Source organism: Opisthocomus hoazin, chromosome 16, assembly GCF_030867145.1.
Source record: "Opisthocomus hoazin isolate bOpiHoa1 chromosome 16, bOpiHoa1.hap1, whole genome shotgun sequence".
Taxonomy (NCBI): domain Eukaryota; kingdom Metazoa; phylum Chordata; class Aves; order Opisthocomiformes; family Opisthocomidae; genus Opisthocomus; species Opisthocomus hoazin.
Genome location: NC_134429.1, coordinates 20,314,068 through 20,331,839, shown reverse-complemented (window position 1 = coordinate 20,331,839; position 17,772 = coordinate 20,314,068). Strand labels below are relative to the sequence as shown.

Below are 17,772 nucleotides of genomic sequence, written 5' to 3'. Positions count from 1 at the left end.
GGTAAGTGTTTATTTTAATGCTGCAGTATCTGTGATGAAAAGACTATTTTTTTGTTCTGTGAGACATTCATATAGAAATATATTTAAATGTCAATGAAACCTTTTTTTATACATCTCTGCCAGCGATGACATGGCACGTACCAAACAGTTTTTAAGTGCTAAGTGAACCTGACATCGCATTTTCCACGTCAGCTTTTAAACCTGCCTAAAGTGTTTCATGCTCTTTGCGGTTAATTCGGTGGAAGGACCGATCCACCTTCTGACCTAACATTGCTTAAGCTGTTTGTAAAATCGCGCTGTCGTGATCCGAGAGCGCGCAGCCGGTGGCCGAACAGCGCCAGTTTACCAGCAGCTGGAAGGACTCCTGACTCCTGCTGCTCTCGGTGGTTGCTCTTGGTAATGGCTGGGTGGGAGGGGAACTCTGCAACCCTTCTGCATTACTCAGCAGGAGCTGGAAGGTGAGTCCCGCTAAGTTACCCTCCCAGGGAGGCCGTAGTGCTTTGTTCAGGAACACCCAGCTGGTTTCCTGGTGCAGGCATGGTAGTTTCTGTTGCCCTCGGTTATTTAATGCTGCGAATGAGAAGAATTATTCTCTCTGTTCATGCAGTGCAGTTAAAGCCATTTCCAAGTAACTGAATTTGCTTTTTTTTTCCCCTCCATCAAATGTGTAGAACATAAATGGAGTAATTTAACCCCGAATTCGCAAACCAGCATGTGCATGCATCAGTCATTCCAGCTCTGAAATGAAAAACAGCTTAATTAGAAAACTCTTTAATATGCAGCTGAGATCGCTGTTACCCCTGAATTTCAAAGATTCTTCTCCGAGAGCAGAATAATGCAGAACGCCCCCTGCTCACTGCCTCACCCTTGCCTGGTGAGCTCGGACTTTGTTTTGACTGATTACCTAATGTCATGCTCTGGTAGCGCTGGATTTCAACTGTCAATCTTCCTCCTAAATACTTCTTGATCAGGTTAACGAGGACAAAGCACCCTCTGTGGCTGAACAGGGAACCAGACAAAGGACAGGCCCACGTCTTGCACTGCTGAAGTCTGGCGGTCCCGTAATTGCGCGGTCTCACTTTCTGGGGTCCTGCATTTTGGGGGTTTGCGCATCAGTGCTGTCGTTTCTGATTCAGAAACTGCCGTCACAGGGACCAGCGTCTTCTGCTGAGAAGAGGGGAGGAGCACCGTCTATTGATAACTACAGTGTTCAAGAGGCAGTTGTTCTTGGTTAGAACAGTCAGAGGAGAGCTTTACTTTTCCAAGATTGTACCTCATGCTGTCACTAGTGAGCAGAGGCTTCGTACTAACCTGTCCCGCGTCACTTACTCCTACAGGCGTTCATGTACTTACATCGTGAACTTCTAAACCAAGTATGGATGCTCCATCTTAGCCACCTCAACGTTACGTTACCAAGTTGTTAACCTCCCTTAAACAGTGACCCGCTACCCCTTACCAATTTAAATTCTTCCAAGCCACTTAATTTTATTCTCTGTCCAGCTCCACCGCCAATCCAGAAATGCTCTCTGTGTTTGTAATTAGAAAACTAACACGCTAGGCTTGCAGAAGAACATCTTTCTACACTGCTGTAGTTCCTATGATGTGTATATGGTATAAACCTAATACATGCCCATTCCTTAATCCAAACATTCTCAAGCGTTAGCCCTCCCTGAAGTCTCCTGGCTTTGTCTTGTATTTTCTTTTATACGTAGACGAGCGCACATCTCTTCTACGAAAACGGAGCAACACGATTTCTGAAAAACACAAGGGGAGGAGACGGGGGGGTGAGTTGCTCCGTGTGATGGAGCACCGTCTCGGCGTGCACAGCCCAGCCCTTGCAGCGGTGGGGAACAAGCACACCACGGCGCACGCGCAGGTCCCAGTGCGGCTGCGTTCACACGCGTTGTCCTGCGTGTCGGATGACTTGAGAACAGCCATAACTGAGAATAAACTTGTTACTGGGCAGTCCTCTGTACACACTCAGCGTACTGGAACGCAGTTTGGCTGCCTAGGAGTTACAGTAAATGTTTCTGCTTGATATTTTGTGGGGTGGGGGGTTATTTTATTACTGTTACCCTGTTCAGGCTACACGGCTATTGCACAGCCCGAGCTATGAAACGTCAGCGCTGTAAAGAGCAAACACATTGCGTGTCTGCCCCCTCACCCTGCTGCACTGCTTTCCTTGGAAAGCAGAAGGTCGGTGTGGAAGCCCAGCGTTGTGCCCAGCTTGTCCTGCTCAGCAGGAGGGACACAAGGCAGGAGGACAGGAGGTCACCCCGTCACCTACCTTCACGTGTCCAGCAGCGTGCCTGCTCTTATTGGAGAGCTCCACCACGGCCGCAATCACGCCCAGGGCAAGGCCGACTGCGAGAGTGAGGAAGAGCCCACCCAGCGCCTGGGGCTGCAGAGGACTCCATCTGTCTCTGCTCTGCTGAAGGCAGCTGGTCTCCCACCACTTGTTACGCAAGTAGTCGAGATCACCCGATTCACGCAGCTTGAGGACGGCAACGGAGAGCTTCTTAGTCCACGGGGATGCTGGCAGCGGTAGAAAGAGAGAGAGAGAAGAGTATGGAGGGAGCCCAGCCATGGTAACGTTTCCAAGCTCTCTGCTGCTACGCTGCCAAGCGGGGTCAGCTGGGCGCTGCTTCCCCGCTCGCGGACGGCCGTTCTGCAGACAGAATGCAGCAGGCAAAGCCAAGGGCTTTTCCTGGGTAACAACCGTTCCTGTCCTACCCACAGAGCTCTGGCGATGCTTGTGGAGTGACGACAGAGCGAAGGCACCTTGAGAAACACAAGCAGTCGTGCTCCACAAGAGAACTAACGGTGCCCTGCGAACTGCTCGGGGAGCTCGGCGTTACTGGGAGCAAGGCAGAACCAAAACAAACCCCAAAACACCCAGGGCAACCAGTGACCCCCAGGAGACAGAATTTTTTTGCACATTACAGTTCAGTGTAAGGGTCAGTGAGTGCTGGCAGTAATTCATCTACAGAATGAAATGCTGCACAGCAGGGTTACCAGTTTGTTCACACTCGGATATTAGCGTTAATGCAGAAACCGTGTGCAGCCTGCAGGACGTGGCTATGCCAGGCCTTCTGCTCTGCCAGTGCTGCTTCAGCCCCGTGAAATCCCAGTGGAGCAGCGGGGCAGGAGTGGTGCGCAGTGACTAACCCTGGGTCGTGGCAATGCCGAAGCCTCTGGCTCCGATAACCTCAGGGGCCCTGATCAAGTTGCAGTGCCTGGCAGCCGCAAGGTCTTGAGAGATGGATTCGCCGATGAAGGCGTAGTTCGATTCCATCACACGCTGAACTGCTTCCTGGTAGGTTTTGACTAAAACGTGCTCTCGTCTCTTGTCCATATATTCGTAGATCATCTGATGGATAGGATTCTTGGAGTTCTGCAGCCCAAAAATCCAAGTGTCAAACCGGAGCGTATAACAATCACCCGAAAATATCTGCATATACATGCGGTGGCTGCAGAACAATCTGGAGAATAAGAGTACTTAAACCATTGCCCTTTGAGCCCTCTCTGCTCAAAACTAGCATACAGCTGGCACAGATTTCCTCTCTAACACACAGTGTTACAGGGATGGAAGTACTAAATATTTTCCACCCCCAACCTCCCCCCCACCCAAACCACCTTTGCAGGCATCCAGGTAACGTATCCAGAAATTGCCTACATCTGTCCTCGTGTTCAAGGCACTCAAACATAACCCCTCAAGACTAGCACTGCTTTCTTAAAAGAGATTGCACTATAAAAATACAGTCCTGGATGCTTTTTGTTCTGGGAAAAAGTGGGAGATGAGCAAAACAACAGATGCCAATCACATTATTTGAAGTATTACAGGAAAACTGATGGAGCCTACAGGAATGACGGTGGGGTAAGGACCGTCAGGCTTGAAGCTAGACTATTTGGCTCCAGCTTAGCAGTTCTACGGCACAGATGTGTGTGCACATTGAGATTCTCTGCACCTTGAAGAAGTAGAAAGTAGAGGAGCCATCCAGTGTCCCAAACTCGAGCTTTCTTTGCTTCACAAGATCTTCAAAAGTCTGGATTGGGAGCTGCTCGCTGCCAGAGCTCAGCAGCACGGTGAAGTTGGCGATGTAGGCAGCCAGCAAGGTGATGGTGAAGAGCCACCAGACAGCAGCGATGACCCGCACCGAGAACGCTTTGGGCCGAGGGGTGACACCTGCACGACCAGCGGAGCCCATAAAACATACGGGAGGTGATGTACAGTGAGAGAAAGACAAAGAACTTTAGATCCATGAGCGTGAGCTGAAGACTTCCCTTTAATTAAAGGCCAAACTCAAAGCTTGCCCTGCAGCTACTCAGCGCATGAGCCTGGAAAGACCCGCTATGGCTGGTTTGAACTGCACCGCTACTGCACGCAATGCAGAGCTGAAGCAACATTGGTGGCCAAAAGCAACAACAAAAAACCACCCTACAAGCACCAGTTGGTTAGCTTGACATTTTCTAGGGCAACTGGTACAGCAGAAAATATGCGTTCCTCGACTGAAGCCACCCATCTGTACAATTCCAACCACTCTGCAATCAAAACTCCCCAGACTGGGAGTTTCAGTGCTGCCGAGCGTCCCTGCTGGAACCGCTTTCCCCTCAACAGGACAGCACACCATGTTACAGACAGATGAGGGCTGACACCGATCAGCTTAAGCACCCACCCTGCTCCCAGAGCTGCTCTGCTGCAGTCCTCCCCGCTCACCTTGCAGGGCGAGCGCTCCTGCTCCAAACCAGAGGCTGTTTAAGAAGGTGAAGTGGTTCTCTTCATTCTTCGGCTCATTCCATTCACAGGGGCTCAGTCTGCAGGAAAACGACAGGATAAAACCAGACATTCAGGGGGGAAAACATAACCCTGCGGTGTGACTGCAGCAGTGCAGATGGCCTGGAAATGCCCTTTCCTTCCACGGTAGCTCCTCCTTCACCTGAGCCCCAGTTTAACCAGTGCAGAGGGAAGCGCCCCTGCTCAGTGCCTCAAGTCACTGGCAGCAGCGGTGGCTCGGGCTTCTGTTCAAGACTGCAGCTGCAGAGAGCACTCGTGTGGCCTAAGCAAGCAAGGGGGAGAGAGCTGAGTCTCCTGGGAAGGGGGCGGCAGGGCGGCAGAGAGCAGCTCTGCCACAAATCAGTGCAGGGCACAGTGCACCAAAATACACCGGGAGAGACACCCACACGTAAGAACGTGGCCATAGTTCAGAACAAACTCTGATAAAAGTGAGAAATAAGAGCTGATGTACACACATACAGTCCTTTCAGCAACCCTAGGTAATCCACATCAAGAGATATGGTGCTCTCCTGGTGAGATCCTAATCTTAATGCTGTCTTAATCTGACATGACCTCAGCTTTATTAGCCCTGGTTCTGGACCTTTACAGAAGGTTCCTCAAAGCAAAATGCACCCTGGTACTGTCTTTAAAACTGAGATCTCTCCATAGCTGAGAAAGCAGTTGAGTGGAACAAAATCTGTGAAACAAATTCATTTATACCTGGCAACAAGAAAGAGGCAGAAGCACGTCAGCACATAAGCAAATAAAAGGCCAGTCCAGGTCTCCTTACTGAACGGCGCCAGGAAATGGAAGAAAGACATCTCCGGAGAGACGGTGTCTTTTCGAAGCAAGATTCCAATCCCAGTCTGCAGGAATGGTGTGGTGAAGGAGACCACCTCTTCCCTTGCTGACGTGATGGTCAACGGAGCCACGGCCATGTCTGCTTCCTGTAAGAGGGAGACAAAAGATAATCAGCCATCCAACCTACCTGAAGATTTCTGTCACTCAAATGGAATCCTTCCCAGGCTGCGTGGGCAGGTACCTACACAGCAAATCACTTCTCTGTGTCAACAGACAGCCATCATTACAGACTGCGAGTTCCAAGGAATAGGAGAGTTTTCCATTTTGCATTGTTCATAGTGGGGTGCTGGGTGGTACTGGAGCTTCTGGCTTCCTACTCCAGCATCACACAGGTGCACTGAGGCTGTGCACCACGAACCACATTGGGTTTGTTCACCAGACTCAGAAGGCACGCTCCTTTCTGTCTCTGGCTGCTGTGTCCATGTGACTGGCAGCTGGACGTGGGACTGAATTCAAAGGAGCAAAGAAGGTTTAATTCAAACGTTACCAACAGATGACAGAATGCCCACCCTAGGGAATGGCACAGGATGGGGCAAGATGTGCATTCAGCATCTGCTTGAAGAGTCGAAGGGATTACCCTTCTGAGAGAGAAGTTCACCTAGTGATTAAGCTCAAGGTAAGTTTTCCTTAAAGCCATTATCTTTGTTTCATTAGTGAGCTCAGATATCTCTCAGACTGCAAAGAAACACTGGGTAGCCTCCAAGACAAGACAAGCACTGCACCAGGAGTGCCTTGTTGTGACAATGAATTCCTGCTATGGCCATTGTCTCCTCGCTCCTTAGTTTCCACATTTGTAGACTAAAACCAACGACAAGCCTTGCTGTTCATTAGTTCTACACAACAGGCAGGATGACTCCAAGCTGCTCAGTCCCAGAGCAAATTCTAATGAATTCCAGGAGCTGCCAGCACTGTTCTTCCCTTCTAGAGCTGCAGTTTGTCAAAAATATAAATTGAAAATTACCTGTCTCAGTATTTCGCCAATCATCCCCGTCCAGTTCCCACTGGAAGAGACAGCACCATACTGCCCGTCGCCCACCACCTTCACCTTGTAGCTGAAGTGCAGCATTGCAGCAAGTGCCTTCAGCAAATCAATGCAGTATCCCTCCAGTTCTGTGCTTCTCACCATGACATACGGATCTTCCTGCATTTAAGGGGAAAGCACACAATTACACACTCTGCAGTGCAGCTGATTGTGGATTGAACCATTTTTTGGCAAACCCTCCCCAAAGACCTCTATCCACATCATTGGGGAACAACACTTCCAAATTTGAAAGCTGCTCGCTGGAGTCAGGTGCCACCACCAGTCACAGGCTGCAGCTCCGGCAGGGCAGCCGCATTCTGCAAGCCACAGGTGCCACAGAAGTAAGTGACAATCTTGTCTCAGTCTCAAAGCCCGAACACATTTCATTTGTCCCCTCAGAGCATCAGATGAGGGCCGCGTGCTGGTGCAGGACCTGATGTCAGCATCGGAAAATTCACTGCTGCAGCTTCCAAATAGTCCTGCTTGTCTGCTGCACGTGGTAACGCGCTTTCTTTTTTTATAGCCTGTTTTTAATCCCTGCACACGTGTGATCTTTACATATTTCCACTGTAGGACAGAAACAACGTATAGGTAACATGACAACTGGAGAGAGTCCAGTGGAGGGCTACAAGGATGGTGAGGGGACTGGAACATCTCCCCTACGAGGAGAGGCTGAGGGAGCTGGGCTTGTTCAGCCTGGAGAAGAGAAGGCTGAGAGGGGACCTTAGAAATGCTTACAAATATCTGCAGGGTGGGTGTCAGGAGGACGGGGCCAGACTTTCCAGTGGTGCCCAGCGACAGGACAAGGGGCAACGGGCACAAACTGGAGCAGAGGAAGCTCCAGCTGAACCCGAGGAAGAACTTCTTCCCTCTGAGGGTGATGGAGCCCTGGCCCAGGCTGCCCAGGGAGGCTGTGGAGTCTCCTTCTCTGGAGATATTCAAGCCCCGCCTGGATGCTGTCCTGTGCAGCCTGCTCTGGGTGACCCTGCTTCAGCAGGGGGTTGGACTGGGTGACGCTCAGAGGTCCCTTCCAACCCCCACCATTCGGTGATTCTGTGACAACCCTTAGATGTAGCTAAACAGGGTGAAGAGGCCTGCCCGCCTCCACAGAGCAGCCATTTATAGAAGTGTACGCCCAGCCCGTGTTGTGGGCTGGCCTTGATAGCCCTCGAATCCTCCCACTGCACACTGCAGACACCTTGCCCCTCCGCACCACTGAGCCAGCACTCCAAACCCAGCCTGTGATCAACAGGGATATTGGTGTTACAGACAGCCCAAAACACCACCTGCAAATATATGGGTGAAAAACCCCCAAGGTGTAATTGCAGCTATCTCCCTGCCGCTGTCAGGGTCGTGTCGCTGCCTCACCAGGATTGTTGTGACGGTCAGCATTGGAAGACCCTCTTCTGGTCCCCTGGAGTCAGCGCCCTGCCAATCAAAAAATGAAGAAGAAATAATTGGATTTCAAAGTCCCAGGCACGGCCCCACTCAGCTAGGGCTCACATTGTAACTGGGGGGTGCGCATGTGCTAAGCCCCCTATGAATCTGTCCCTGCAAACTGCAGCGATCTCACTCCCCTGGTTCCTTAACAGTAATTAATAAATCACAAGCATTTCACTTCATTGGGTGTTGTCAGCATACTTTGTCCAAATAAAAATCATTTTAAATGTTGTCACAGTTCTTCAGATACACAGTGCATAAGTCTTCCAAAGAGATCAATTCCTGTTGCAGGCAAAACAGCTAGAGGCCAATTAAGGTCTCATTAGAGAGCAATTCCAGGAGACAACGAACAGTAGGAGACCTGGGAGGAGGGGGAGGAAGAAATCACGGATTCACCTCTGCACGAAGGAAGTGTAAGATGTGTGCAGTGAGGGGACCAGAGACTCGGAACAGGGGAGGACATGAGAGGAGTTGTGTTTCTCCGGGGCGTTTTGTTTGCTTGTGTTTATTTCTCAACACTGAAATCACCAACTGGAGGTTTATGCTCACTGAACCTGCCTGAAATTCCATGGCTTTCCCCAAAACTCCCTTTTTGGCACGTGACAGGCATCCAGCATGCTTCGAGAATGAGAAACGAGCTGAGACTCAGGTGACACAAGTTCTGTCTCTACCTATGCCATCTGGACAATCAATTTCATTTCCCAACACTGCCATAACCACCTCTCCCATCATTTTTGATTGGAAAATCTTTAGGACAAATACTGTCCTGCATTATGTGAATATATACACTAGCAGGTTAGATTTTAAGTGGTGTTTGCCATCTTTCTTCTAAGAGCCTGAGGAATTACATCCCACACAGACTCTTTTTATGTTAATTGCAAACTTTTGGAACTAAAACATACATCTTAAGAATTAATAAAGTTATCTCTGCATGTTCACATGTGTCTGAATTTTCTTCGATGTTCAGAATTTTATAAAGATCGCAAGTGATGCAGTAATTCTGATGTTTAAATTCTATAAGCCATGAAGACAGGCCTAGAGGCAGACTCTTCCCTGAGGCATGACTGAATTTTGAATCCTGGACAAAAGACTGAGTAAAAAGCACAGACAGTTAGATACGGCCATCCCTAGCCATGAAAAGGGTATTTAAAATAACAACTCTTCACAGATTACAAGCACTGCACACTACGACCACATCTATTTCTGGATTTCAAATGTGAGACCTTTTGCACATGCACCCTCATTGGCAGCTCTGCACCAACGAACTTCAACATACCTTACCCACAGCACCATCGTTCCTTGCAGTTCCTGAAAAAACACAACAACAACAAAATCAGCTTCTTACAGGGCTTATATTTACTGCTCTGTAAAAGTGAATTTTCATGCCCTCATTTCATATTGCACTTCAGTAACCAGAATGATCATCCTTGACTCACAAGCTCGCAGAGCAGCCGGCTTGCAGCAGTTTTGTCACATCTCTTTCCCCCTTCACGGCAGTGTTAGTGTGAAACAACCAGAAGCAGGAACAGACACAGCCGGATCCAGGCTGCAGAAGGTTCTCACTGTCACTTCATGATCAGGGCTGTCAATCACACATCAAGGAACTGATTCCACAGAATCCATCGCCTGATTTCCTTATTGTCCTCCCTGACAAGGTGAAAAGCCAGCTCTCCTGCTGCTTCCCACAACTAAGATTTCCCCCCAACTCCTGCAAAACCTTGTCTATACCCCTAAGGAGAAGCCCTGTAAACAACCAAGAGCTCATCACCGGTAAGCTCCAAGACACCAGGTTTTCTTTCTCTTCCCTTCCCCTACCAATGACAGGTTCCTCCCGTCCGAGCAGCCATAGAAGCTGCACCTACTGGGGTAGAAACCTTTCTCCACCACGTTGTAGTGCGTTCGCCCCTCAGAGGATAAGCACCGTGACTTTTCATTCCTGTGAAAATGAAAACCTCCAAAAGGGCCATGATCAAACCCAGGAGCCAACAGTGACAGCACGGAAGCGAGAGGGCCCGGGAAGCCTGTCTTGTGTTGCCTGTTCTCTGTACCGCGCCAAGGAGCAGAGAGCAAGGGCAATACGTGACACTGGCAGGGAGTTCAAGTGTGACGAGAGCCAGGACAGCCCGGGAGGCAGCACTGAAGTGACTGTCAAATCGTCAAACCCACCATCGATCTTTCCTGTATTACTGCTCCTTCCCACGCCTCAGTTTCCCATTTGTACCACAAAGATAATGACACTCCCCTCTTTGGTAAAAACACGGAGATGCACCCATAAAAGTACTGTTACTGAGGTGAGCCATGCTTCTGGGTTCTACTCTCTGCTCTGCTGTGTGACTTTTAACAACTCCTGTTAAACTGTTTGGTCCACAGCTTCCCTTTTCACAGTGCTCAGGAGAATACCTCAATCCCACCCCAGCTGCAAGAGAGCTAAACTACAATGAGTGAGACGCAGAATTAAAACCACAATTGTGTCAATATATGACTCATTAATTGCCCAGGATGTTTCTTCCAGAATGTGCACAGCATTGCTCCTTGGAATCAAAGAACTCACAGTGCCAAAGCCAAGAATCCCTCAAGATAAAACAAAAAAAATAGAGTTTTTTCACTCTTTCAAGCAAAAGCTGTGAGTTTTTCATGAAATATAACAACATACTCATTTATTATGTATTATTCATTCTCTGGTTTTGCATTTTCTGGCCTTGTGCTGAACTCTACATTATTGCAAAACAAAACCTGTTTTTTCCCCTCTCCACTACAGTTCTCCATGGGAGCTGGAAATCTTCACAAAGGAGTTCTCTTGTCTCCCTTTAGAAACTCATTAAAGCCAGCAAAAGCTTTTTGAGGCTCCTTTTTGAAGACCTGCTAGGGTTTCTTGGAAGAAAACAGTCTGTACCGCGGGCTTCAGCTCCCCCACAGCGGCACTGGATGCAGCTGTTCAGAGCCCCATTGTGAGAACTCCTGAAAGGACCAGAAGGAATCAAGCTGCAGCGCTAACTCAAAGTTCATCGCAGCGACGCTTCTCAGAAGCCAAGTCCTCATTGTGAGGATCCTTTGTGAGAGTCTACAAAAACAGAAGACAGAGACAAGAGGCTCATCCCTCCGCTCTTGTTCCCCACGGGCCAGGGGCTGCAGGAAATGACTGGGGGTGCAGACATTAGCCTTGTCCTTACCCCTTCTGCTCTGAGCATGCCCAGCGTTCTCTTGGGAGACAGCTCCATGTTTTAACTGCTCGTGAAAAACCCTGCAGCACTGTTAAGAGCTGGCCGCCTCACCCCAGTTCTCTACCCCACCTCCTGCTCTGGGTAGCACCCTTGCCTTTGCATCCTCTGCCAGCAGTTCCCCTTTTGCAGCTCGTGACCAGGTGCGACAGCTGAACTAAACGCAGAGGCGACAGGTCAGGAGGATTACAGTTCTGGGGTACACCGGGACATCCAGGCTGAGAGAATTCGCAGTATGAGAGAGTTTGACCATCACTGCAGAAGCAATTGGCTGAAGCATCTGCAACCTGGGGTGAATGGCTGCTGCCACAGCTATGCAACCACCAGCTCTGGGTGGATGGGAGACGGGTGCGTGAGACGGACAGGAGAGACAGCCGGGGAAGTGAAGGTGCTCTCTCAGTCCTCTAGAAAACCAATTTTTATCTCCCAGTAATTTTGCAAGGTCAAGCTACTCCTTCGCCTGAGTCCAGACTGCAGGCACGGAACACCCAAAAGCCACACTGAGATCAAAACAACGGCATTTGTTGTTCTGTCACAAAATCAAACTCCCCAGCTCCTCGCACCGAGCGCGAGGTGTGATCCAAGCGGCTGACCACCGCGCAGAAGGCCCTGGCAGGCTCTCACTGCTGTTCCTAAGCAAATTCAGGGAGAATGCAGCGTTACACTTTGCCTACAGAAAGACCAGGGACTCGCAGAGCTGACAACTTCAACGCACCAAATCCCCTCTTCCCGACACATGCCATGAGCAGAGGGGCTAAACAGGTAACATGGAAAGCATTACTCACAGGAGAACAAGTTAATCAGCGTATCTTGCTGCAATTCAAGGGACCGTAGACTCAAAGGAGTGCAGCTTTAACCACAACCATCGTGTTCAAGGACACCTAACCACCCTTTTTCCAGGTTTTTTCAGCTTCCCTGATCTCTGCCATCTGATTTACAACTCTAGCAGCAAAGACACTTTAGTAACAGCACTCCTAACACAATCAAGTCTCAATCACAAGCTCTAACAACAACGTAGGCCCCGATGATGTCTTAATAACCAATTCAAAAGCAAATTCTTACATTAAATCTTGCAAGCACTAACAGTTAAAGACTGAAAGAATTAACACTGTAAAGAAGAACAAAATCAGTTTTGGATGCAGCCGGCATTTTTGGATCATTTTTCTCACCTGTCTGGCTTGATTCTCTCAGGAGCAGCGTGGTTGCAATCACACAGAATGTGAAGTGAAGACCTCTGTCCATTGCAGCAGAAATACACAAACTTCCTGCTAGAGAGGAAAGGCAAGTAGTTGAAGCTGGTTTTACAGTTCCTTGTTGCTGGGATAAAATCAGGATGTCCTGGATTTTCTGCCCCTCGTTCTGAAGAGCCCCAATTCAAACAAAGGTCTCCAGGTGAAAACAGCATCACTGGATGGACCAGCCCTAACAAACACCAAAGAAAACCTTCTGGTGAACAAAGAGGACGTGACAAACCTGCGAAGCGGATTTATCCCCTGGTTGCCGCGCTGCCTCTCCTCGGGTCAGCTCTCCAGAGAGGAGCGGCGTGCCACCATCGGCGTGCAGGCTCCGGGCACAGCAGCTGGAGGGATGTGAGGAGCGAGGGGCACGCGCCCCGGGCTCCCCGGGAAAGGCACGGGAGGAACCGAAGCGGACTGCTCCTGATGCTCTGAGAAACGGGAGGGTGCTGTGAAAGACATTTTAGCAGCTGGCTGAGGCACTAATGAAACAACCAGCTCCAGGAGTTCTCATTCGGGGCGCTTAACAGCAAAACCTTCATTTCACTTTCTATTTGGGCTGCAGAAAACAGAGGTGTTCGTTTCATCTGCACCAAAATGATCTGAAACAAAGCTGTTTCACCCTGCATGAAGACATATGAGAAAACGCCCCAGAAGCCCTCTTTTGTCTCAACCTCCTACTCTTAACTGAAGAAGGAAAAAGAGATGGGGGGAGGAGGGTGAAAACCAGCGTATTTTATTAACTTTTTTTCATTTCAAACTCTGCAACAAAATTTCTGCATGGCTTGAAATAATTGTACATTTGTCATTGTAGAACAGCAACAGAACTATGAAAAAGAATCAATGCCAGGTTATATTAAGTCTCAAGCACTGCATTGGTTTTGATTGTATTTGTTGCCACAGTGCCAAACAAGGTTCAGGACACCATTACCCCAGAAACTATCACAACCATATTAAAAATGCCCAAGAAAACTTACCATTTAGGAGACTCTGTAGGCAAAAAAATCCTACATATGGTATTACTTGCTTCTAACAGATGCTTAGAAAACACTGGCTTCGGTTAATTTTATCTCAAACTTTTATGAGATTTTCCCCAAACCTGCACTCCTGTGGAAACTCTTGACATTACAGCTCAGTAGTACCCTCACTCGTTTTCTCTACATTTTTCACCCGGTAAGAGACATGAATAAATTTTACACAGAAGATTCTTTCTGGGTTAAATTTAAATGCTGTCCTTTTTGTTGTTGCTGTTGTAAAAAATACTTCAAAATGGGAATATTTTGATCCTCATGAAAGGATCAAAGGCGAGGACTGACGTTTGCGTTATGGATCAGCCTACATTTCCTAGGCAGTAACTGCAGAATACCCACGACGTGGCAGCTCCTGTTAGCTGTCGCCAGAGCAGCACCCGAACTGAGCAGCTGGACCACCCACCCAGGCACACAGCAGAAAAGGAGCAGCAGACTTCAGGTTGAGCCAGTGAGGACCTGCATTTTCCCTGGTAGATTTAACCTGTAAATTACTGCTACTTTTTCCGTACAATTCAGTACATACTACAAAATCATCCTTATTTGAAATGGCCTCCTTCAAAAAAAGCAAATCAGAGCTGGTAATACATTGCTGGTATCACCTTAAAAAGAAAGTTGTTAACACACCAGCTGCTGACTGCCTAAAAGAACAAGTAGAGTGAAAATATGTGCAAAAAAGAATTTTTACAAAGGCTAATACACTTCCCTAGCTCTGATTTAGTCCTAGAGTCATTTAAGGACAAAGGGAATCAGTTAGAGAGAGAATAACAGGAGAGCAGAGGGGTTTAGTGCCTCCCAGTGTGTAAAGTTCCTTAGCCACTGCTTCAGTTAACCACAGCAACAAGATCCAGTCACCCTCCACCTGAGGAGGTACAACAAAGTTTTCTCACCCTGGCTTTACAGCAAAACAAAGTAAGGATTTAAAAAGTTACTTGGCTAGCATCAGCTCTCCCTCCTCAGAAGGTTTTCAGTCTTTTTAAACATAAACAAAAAAAGACAACATCACTCCTCAACCAGCCTTCGGTGTGCAGTGCTGAAGAAAGGCATCAGCATGAGAGCACAGGGGAAAAGCCGTCAGCCGGGACGGAGCCCTCTGATCCTTGCCATCTAGAACAAGCAGAGCAGCGGTGGAAGGCAGCGTCTCACTTACAGCAATTCCTTCAGCCTCTCCTAGCTCCGTTTGCCTGAGCAGGCGCTAGCAGACGCGACTCGATGAACAGGCACAATGAAACTGCTGGAACGCTCACAGGCTTCCAACGCTGTTATAAAGATAAATGAGAGGGAGGAGCCAGGCGAAGGGGCTTCTGCAGAACATGCCAGCTCGGGCCACAGGCTCCAGGGCACCTCTGGGGAGAGGGCGGAGGAGAGTACACCCAGCAAAAAGACAACGTTCAGAAGCAGTTTAGTCCAGCAGCTGAATACTACATTGAAGCTCAGAAAATACTATTGCTGGTCTGCTGTGTGGTCCTGTAAATGTCCTCCCTCTTTAGAATAGCGTTCTATCAAGCTGTGCCCATCTCTTCTGTCTGTTGATAGTGTAAGCCGCTCAAGACTTTCTCCACCCAATGACTATCTCCAGAGATAGGTTGGGGGACACATGTATCACAAGATATTACAAAACACAAAAACCCCAAACTGTAACATACGTCTAGTATTTCCTCGCAATGCCTAGACAGCTGAAGGAAGGCCTGAGCTTCAAGGTAAACCATTAAATTCCTCTCTCGATTGTAAGTCCTGCTTCACACACAGGCACAGAAGTGAAATTCCTGGCCCCTTCATCCTTCCATTTACTAGTTTCACTTCAAAAGTGAGCTCAAGTACAATGCTGCCAAGTGGCTGATTCTGTTGGGCCAGGTCACTTCATCAATACACACATCAAGAAACCATGATAACAAAGAAGCACCTTCGCAGGGATTCAGCAGAGTGAAATATTGCAGCTCATTCTGCAAGGCAGTTGGAACATGTCCTCACTTCAGTACGGAACAACAATTTACTCCCTACTTGACTTTGAGCAGTGTTGAGAAGGAAAACTCTCCAGCAGCTTGCACATCTTGGCCTTCTTCCCTAAGCTTTTTCTATACATGCCACTGAGTACATCAATTATTAAACATCAACACAGCTTGCCTTCTGCAGAGTCAAAAATTGCTTGCATTTCAATAAAAAAATGCTAAGAAGACTGCATCTGGTGCAGCTTGCCCTAACAGAGTGCAAGGGCTTGACTCATAGCTGACTGCCATTAAGGGGAGTCCTTAGATCACTTTCAATGCACTTCGGACCCCACGTGGTGCAAATCATTCTTGCTATATAAATTACAGCAAGATGCTAAGATATGTTATAAATGATAATTATATCCTCTCTACAGGACAAAACAGAAAAAGAATCTAGAAAGATCTACTCACCTTGTCTCTCTCTCGGAGGCTTTGACCTGTTTACAGGTTCATTCCCAGGTGCTACCCTTGGTAGTTTGAATGCAATTTGTTCTTCACACTCTCACCTGAGAGCTATGCCCTAGAGATTTTGGCAAAGGGGTGCAAGTAGGGGGAAGTTAGCAAAAATCAGATAAGCTGAGGTTTCCAGCTGCTTTTCATGAATATTTTCTAGGCTTTAAAAAGGTGAACATCATGGTATGCGATTTTTCACAGCTGGCAGCTAATGAGGGCTGATAGGCTCAACTACAAGCAGCTGAAAGCATCTCAGCACAGATAAAATCAGTTTTCAAAAACACAATCCAATATTCATCATCAGTGTTCCTAAACACTAAGTTGGAGGAATGCAGACCATAAATCACAAGCCCAGCCATGTATAGTACACTGCATGTAGTTTGGAGACTCTGGGCTTCTAATCTTAGAGTTTAATGAGCGGAAATCCACATATGATAAGAGGCTGAGGCCTCACAGGAAGAGCTCTGGACAAGGGAATATACTTGCTGTCCCTGTACAAGCCAGCAGGAATAGACACAAAATGGGCTTTCTCTAGGCAGCATTATCGATTTGATTGATGGATGAGGTATAGCCAAGGGAACGCTCCCATACGCTAGTAGAACGCCCCGACCCACGCTGACTTTCTCTCTCTATGCTCATTCAGCAGTTTCATTGCCAGACCTATCTCAGCAGCTTTTCAGTCAGTCACTGACCTTCTCAAAGAACAGCGATTTCGAGGGCCTTCCTGAATGCCTGCACACCTGCACCAGGCTTTGGTTCCACCGCACGACATCCCGAGTGGAGCACACCAGCAATCACTGTGCCGTACTAGCAAGAGCCTCTGGCCTAGGTATGGCTGCCTCCTATGGATTCCTAAGTCTGTTGCACTACAGGTGTGCGATCCTAGTAAAAATTTGCAGCTACTATACGGCAAGCAGTGATTACTGCAAAATGAATGTTACTGCCTTAGCAGATGGCATGCACTGACCACTGTGGTTTCATGCTCAACCTGTGTCCACATTTTATCTGCCGACAATTTCACATGGAGAAGGGAGAATCTGCTTTTTCATCTCGATTATCATATGAATGGTAGAGAAGATCATCAAGCGAGTAAGAGCAGTGAGGCATTCATAAAAAGAAAATCAGTTCTGCCTGGAACCTCAGCTCCTGACTCCCTCCACTGTTACCGAATCTTTATTGCCTTCCTTTCCATTTCAGATAGCACTCTGCCTGCTGAGACCACCTGAATAAGCAATTTTTCTCTTCTGCAATAAAGACTGGATGAATCAAGAGCAAAACCACTTAGTAAGCTTCTGCCACTCAGCAGTGTGGGTGCCATGAAATAAATTCCATACATAGGAATAAATGGACACATAAATAATGGTCTTATGTAGTGTAACAAAACAAGCTGTATAGGTAGTTGCTATAAATTTGGAAGCAGGAGGACAATATTCCCCTGTACCTTAGTAAGTTAAATCCAGACACTGTTTTTTAAAAAATTTGAACAATGTTTTGAAGTGCTACATGACAGTGCCTTCTGTGAGGTGCATTAATTTAACAAGCATTGCTTAATGAATTAAGGATAAAAATAATCTGATTGTGAAACTTGGTCTTTGAAAAGACACAAATAGGCCTTTTAAACATTAACTTCCTAAAACTGTCAAGTTGCATGTACTTTCTTGATTCAAAGACCAAAAAAAGCAGCAATTCCTTGCAGCTTTTCAGCCCAAAACTAAAGTATTACAGAGTGACTTTTCGTCTAGAGAATGTTAATG

The 17,772-nt window shown here is 47.8% G+C and overlaps 1 protein-coding gene across 7 annotated transcripts; it reads right to left on the bottom strand.

Annotated features, from left to right (window-relative positions):
• Positions 1-35: 35 nt before the first annotated feature.
• On the bottom strand, positions 36-14,905 carry LOC104329328 (putative glutamate receptor). Of its 7 annotated transcripts, none has more exons than XM_075437074.1 (12): positions 14,728-14,905; positions 12,788-12,998; positions 12,484-12,582; positions 9,373-9,404; positions 8,025-8,084; positions 6,597-6,776; positions 5,495-5,721; positions 4,718-4,815; positions 3,969-4,186; positions 3,169-3,394; positions 2,288-2,535; positions 36-1,754 (listed from the first exon to the last, which is right to left on the bottom strand). In XM_075437074.1, the coding sequence occupies exons 3-12, from the start codon at positions 12,554-12,556 to the stop codon at positions 1,653-1,655; spliced, it is 1,464 nt and encodes a 487-aa protein (XP_075293189.1). In that variant the 5' UTR covers positions 12,557-12,582; positions 12,788-12,998; positions 14,728-14,905; the 3' UTR covers positions 36-1,652. The 7 variants fall into 7 exon arrangements, with proteins under 7 accessions (XP_075293189.1, XP_075293191.1, XP_075293192.1 ...); XM_075437076.1 differs by having other exon boundaries at positions 12,484-12,579; XM_075437077.1 differs by having other exon boundaries at positions 12,788-12,980.
• Between the last annotated feature and the right edge of the window lie 2,867 nt (positions 14,906-17,772).

What these genes read in the sequence shown, in the direction of transcription:
- LOC104329328 (XM_075437074.1), bottom strand. Translation starts at nt 12,556, where the DNA reads ATGGACAGAGGTCTTCACTTCACATTCTGTGTGATTGCAACCACGCTG. An exon ending in ACGATGGTGCTGTGGGTAAG is followed by an intron (nt 8,085 to 9,372) that starts GTATGTTGAAGT and finishes TTTGATTGGCAG; the next exon opens with GGCGCTGACTCCAGGGGACC. An exon ending in CTACTTTCTACTTCTTCAAG is followed by an intron (nt 3,395 to 3,968) that starts GTGCAGAGAATC and finishes TTTGGGCTGCAG; the next exon opens with AACTCCAAGAATCCTATCCA.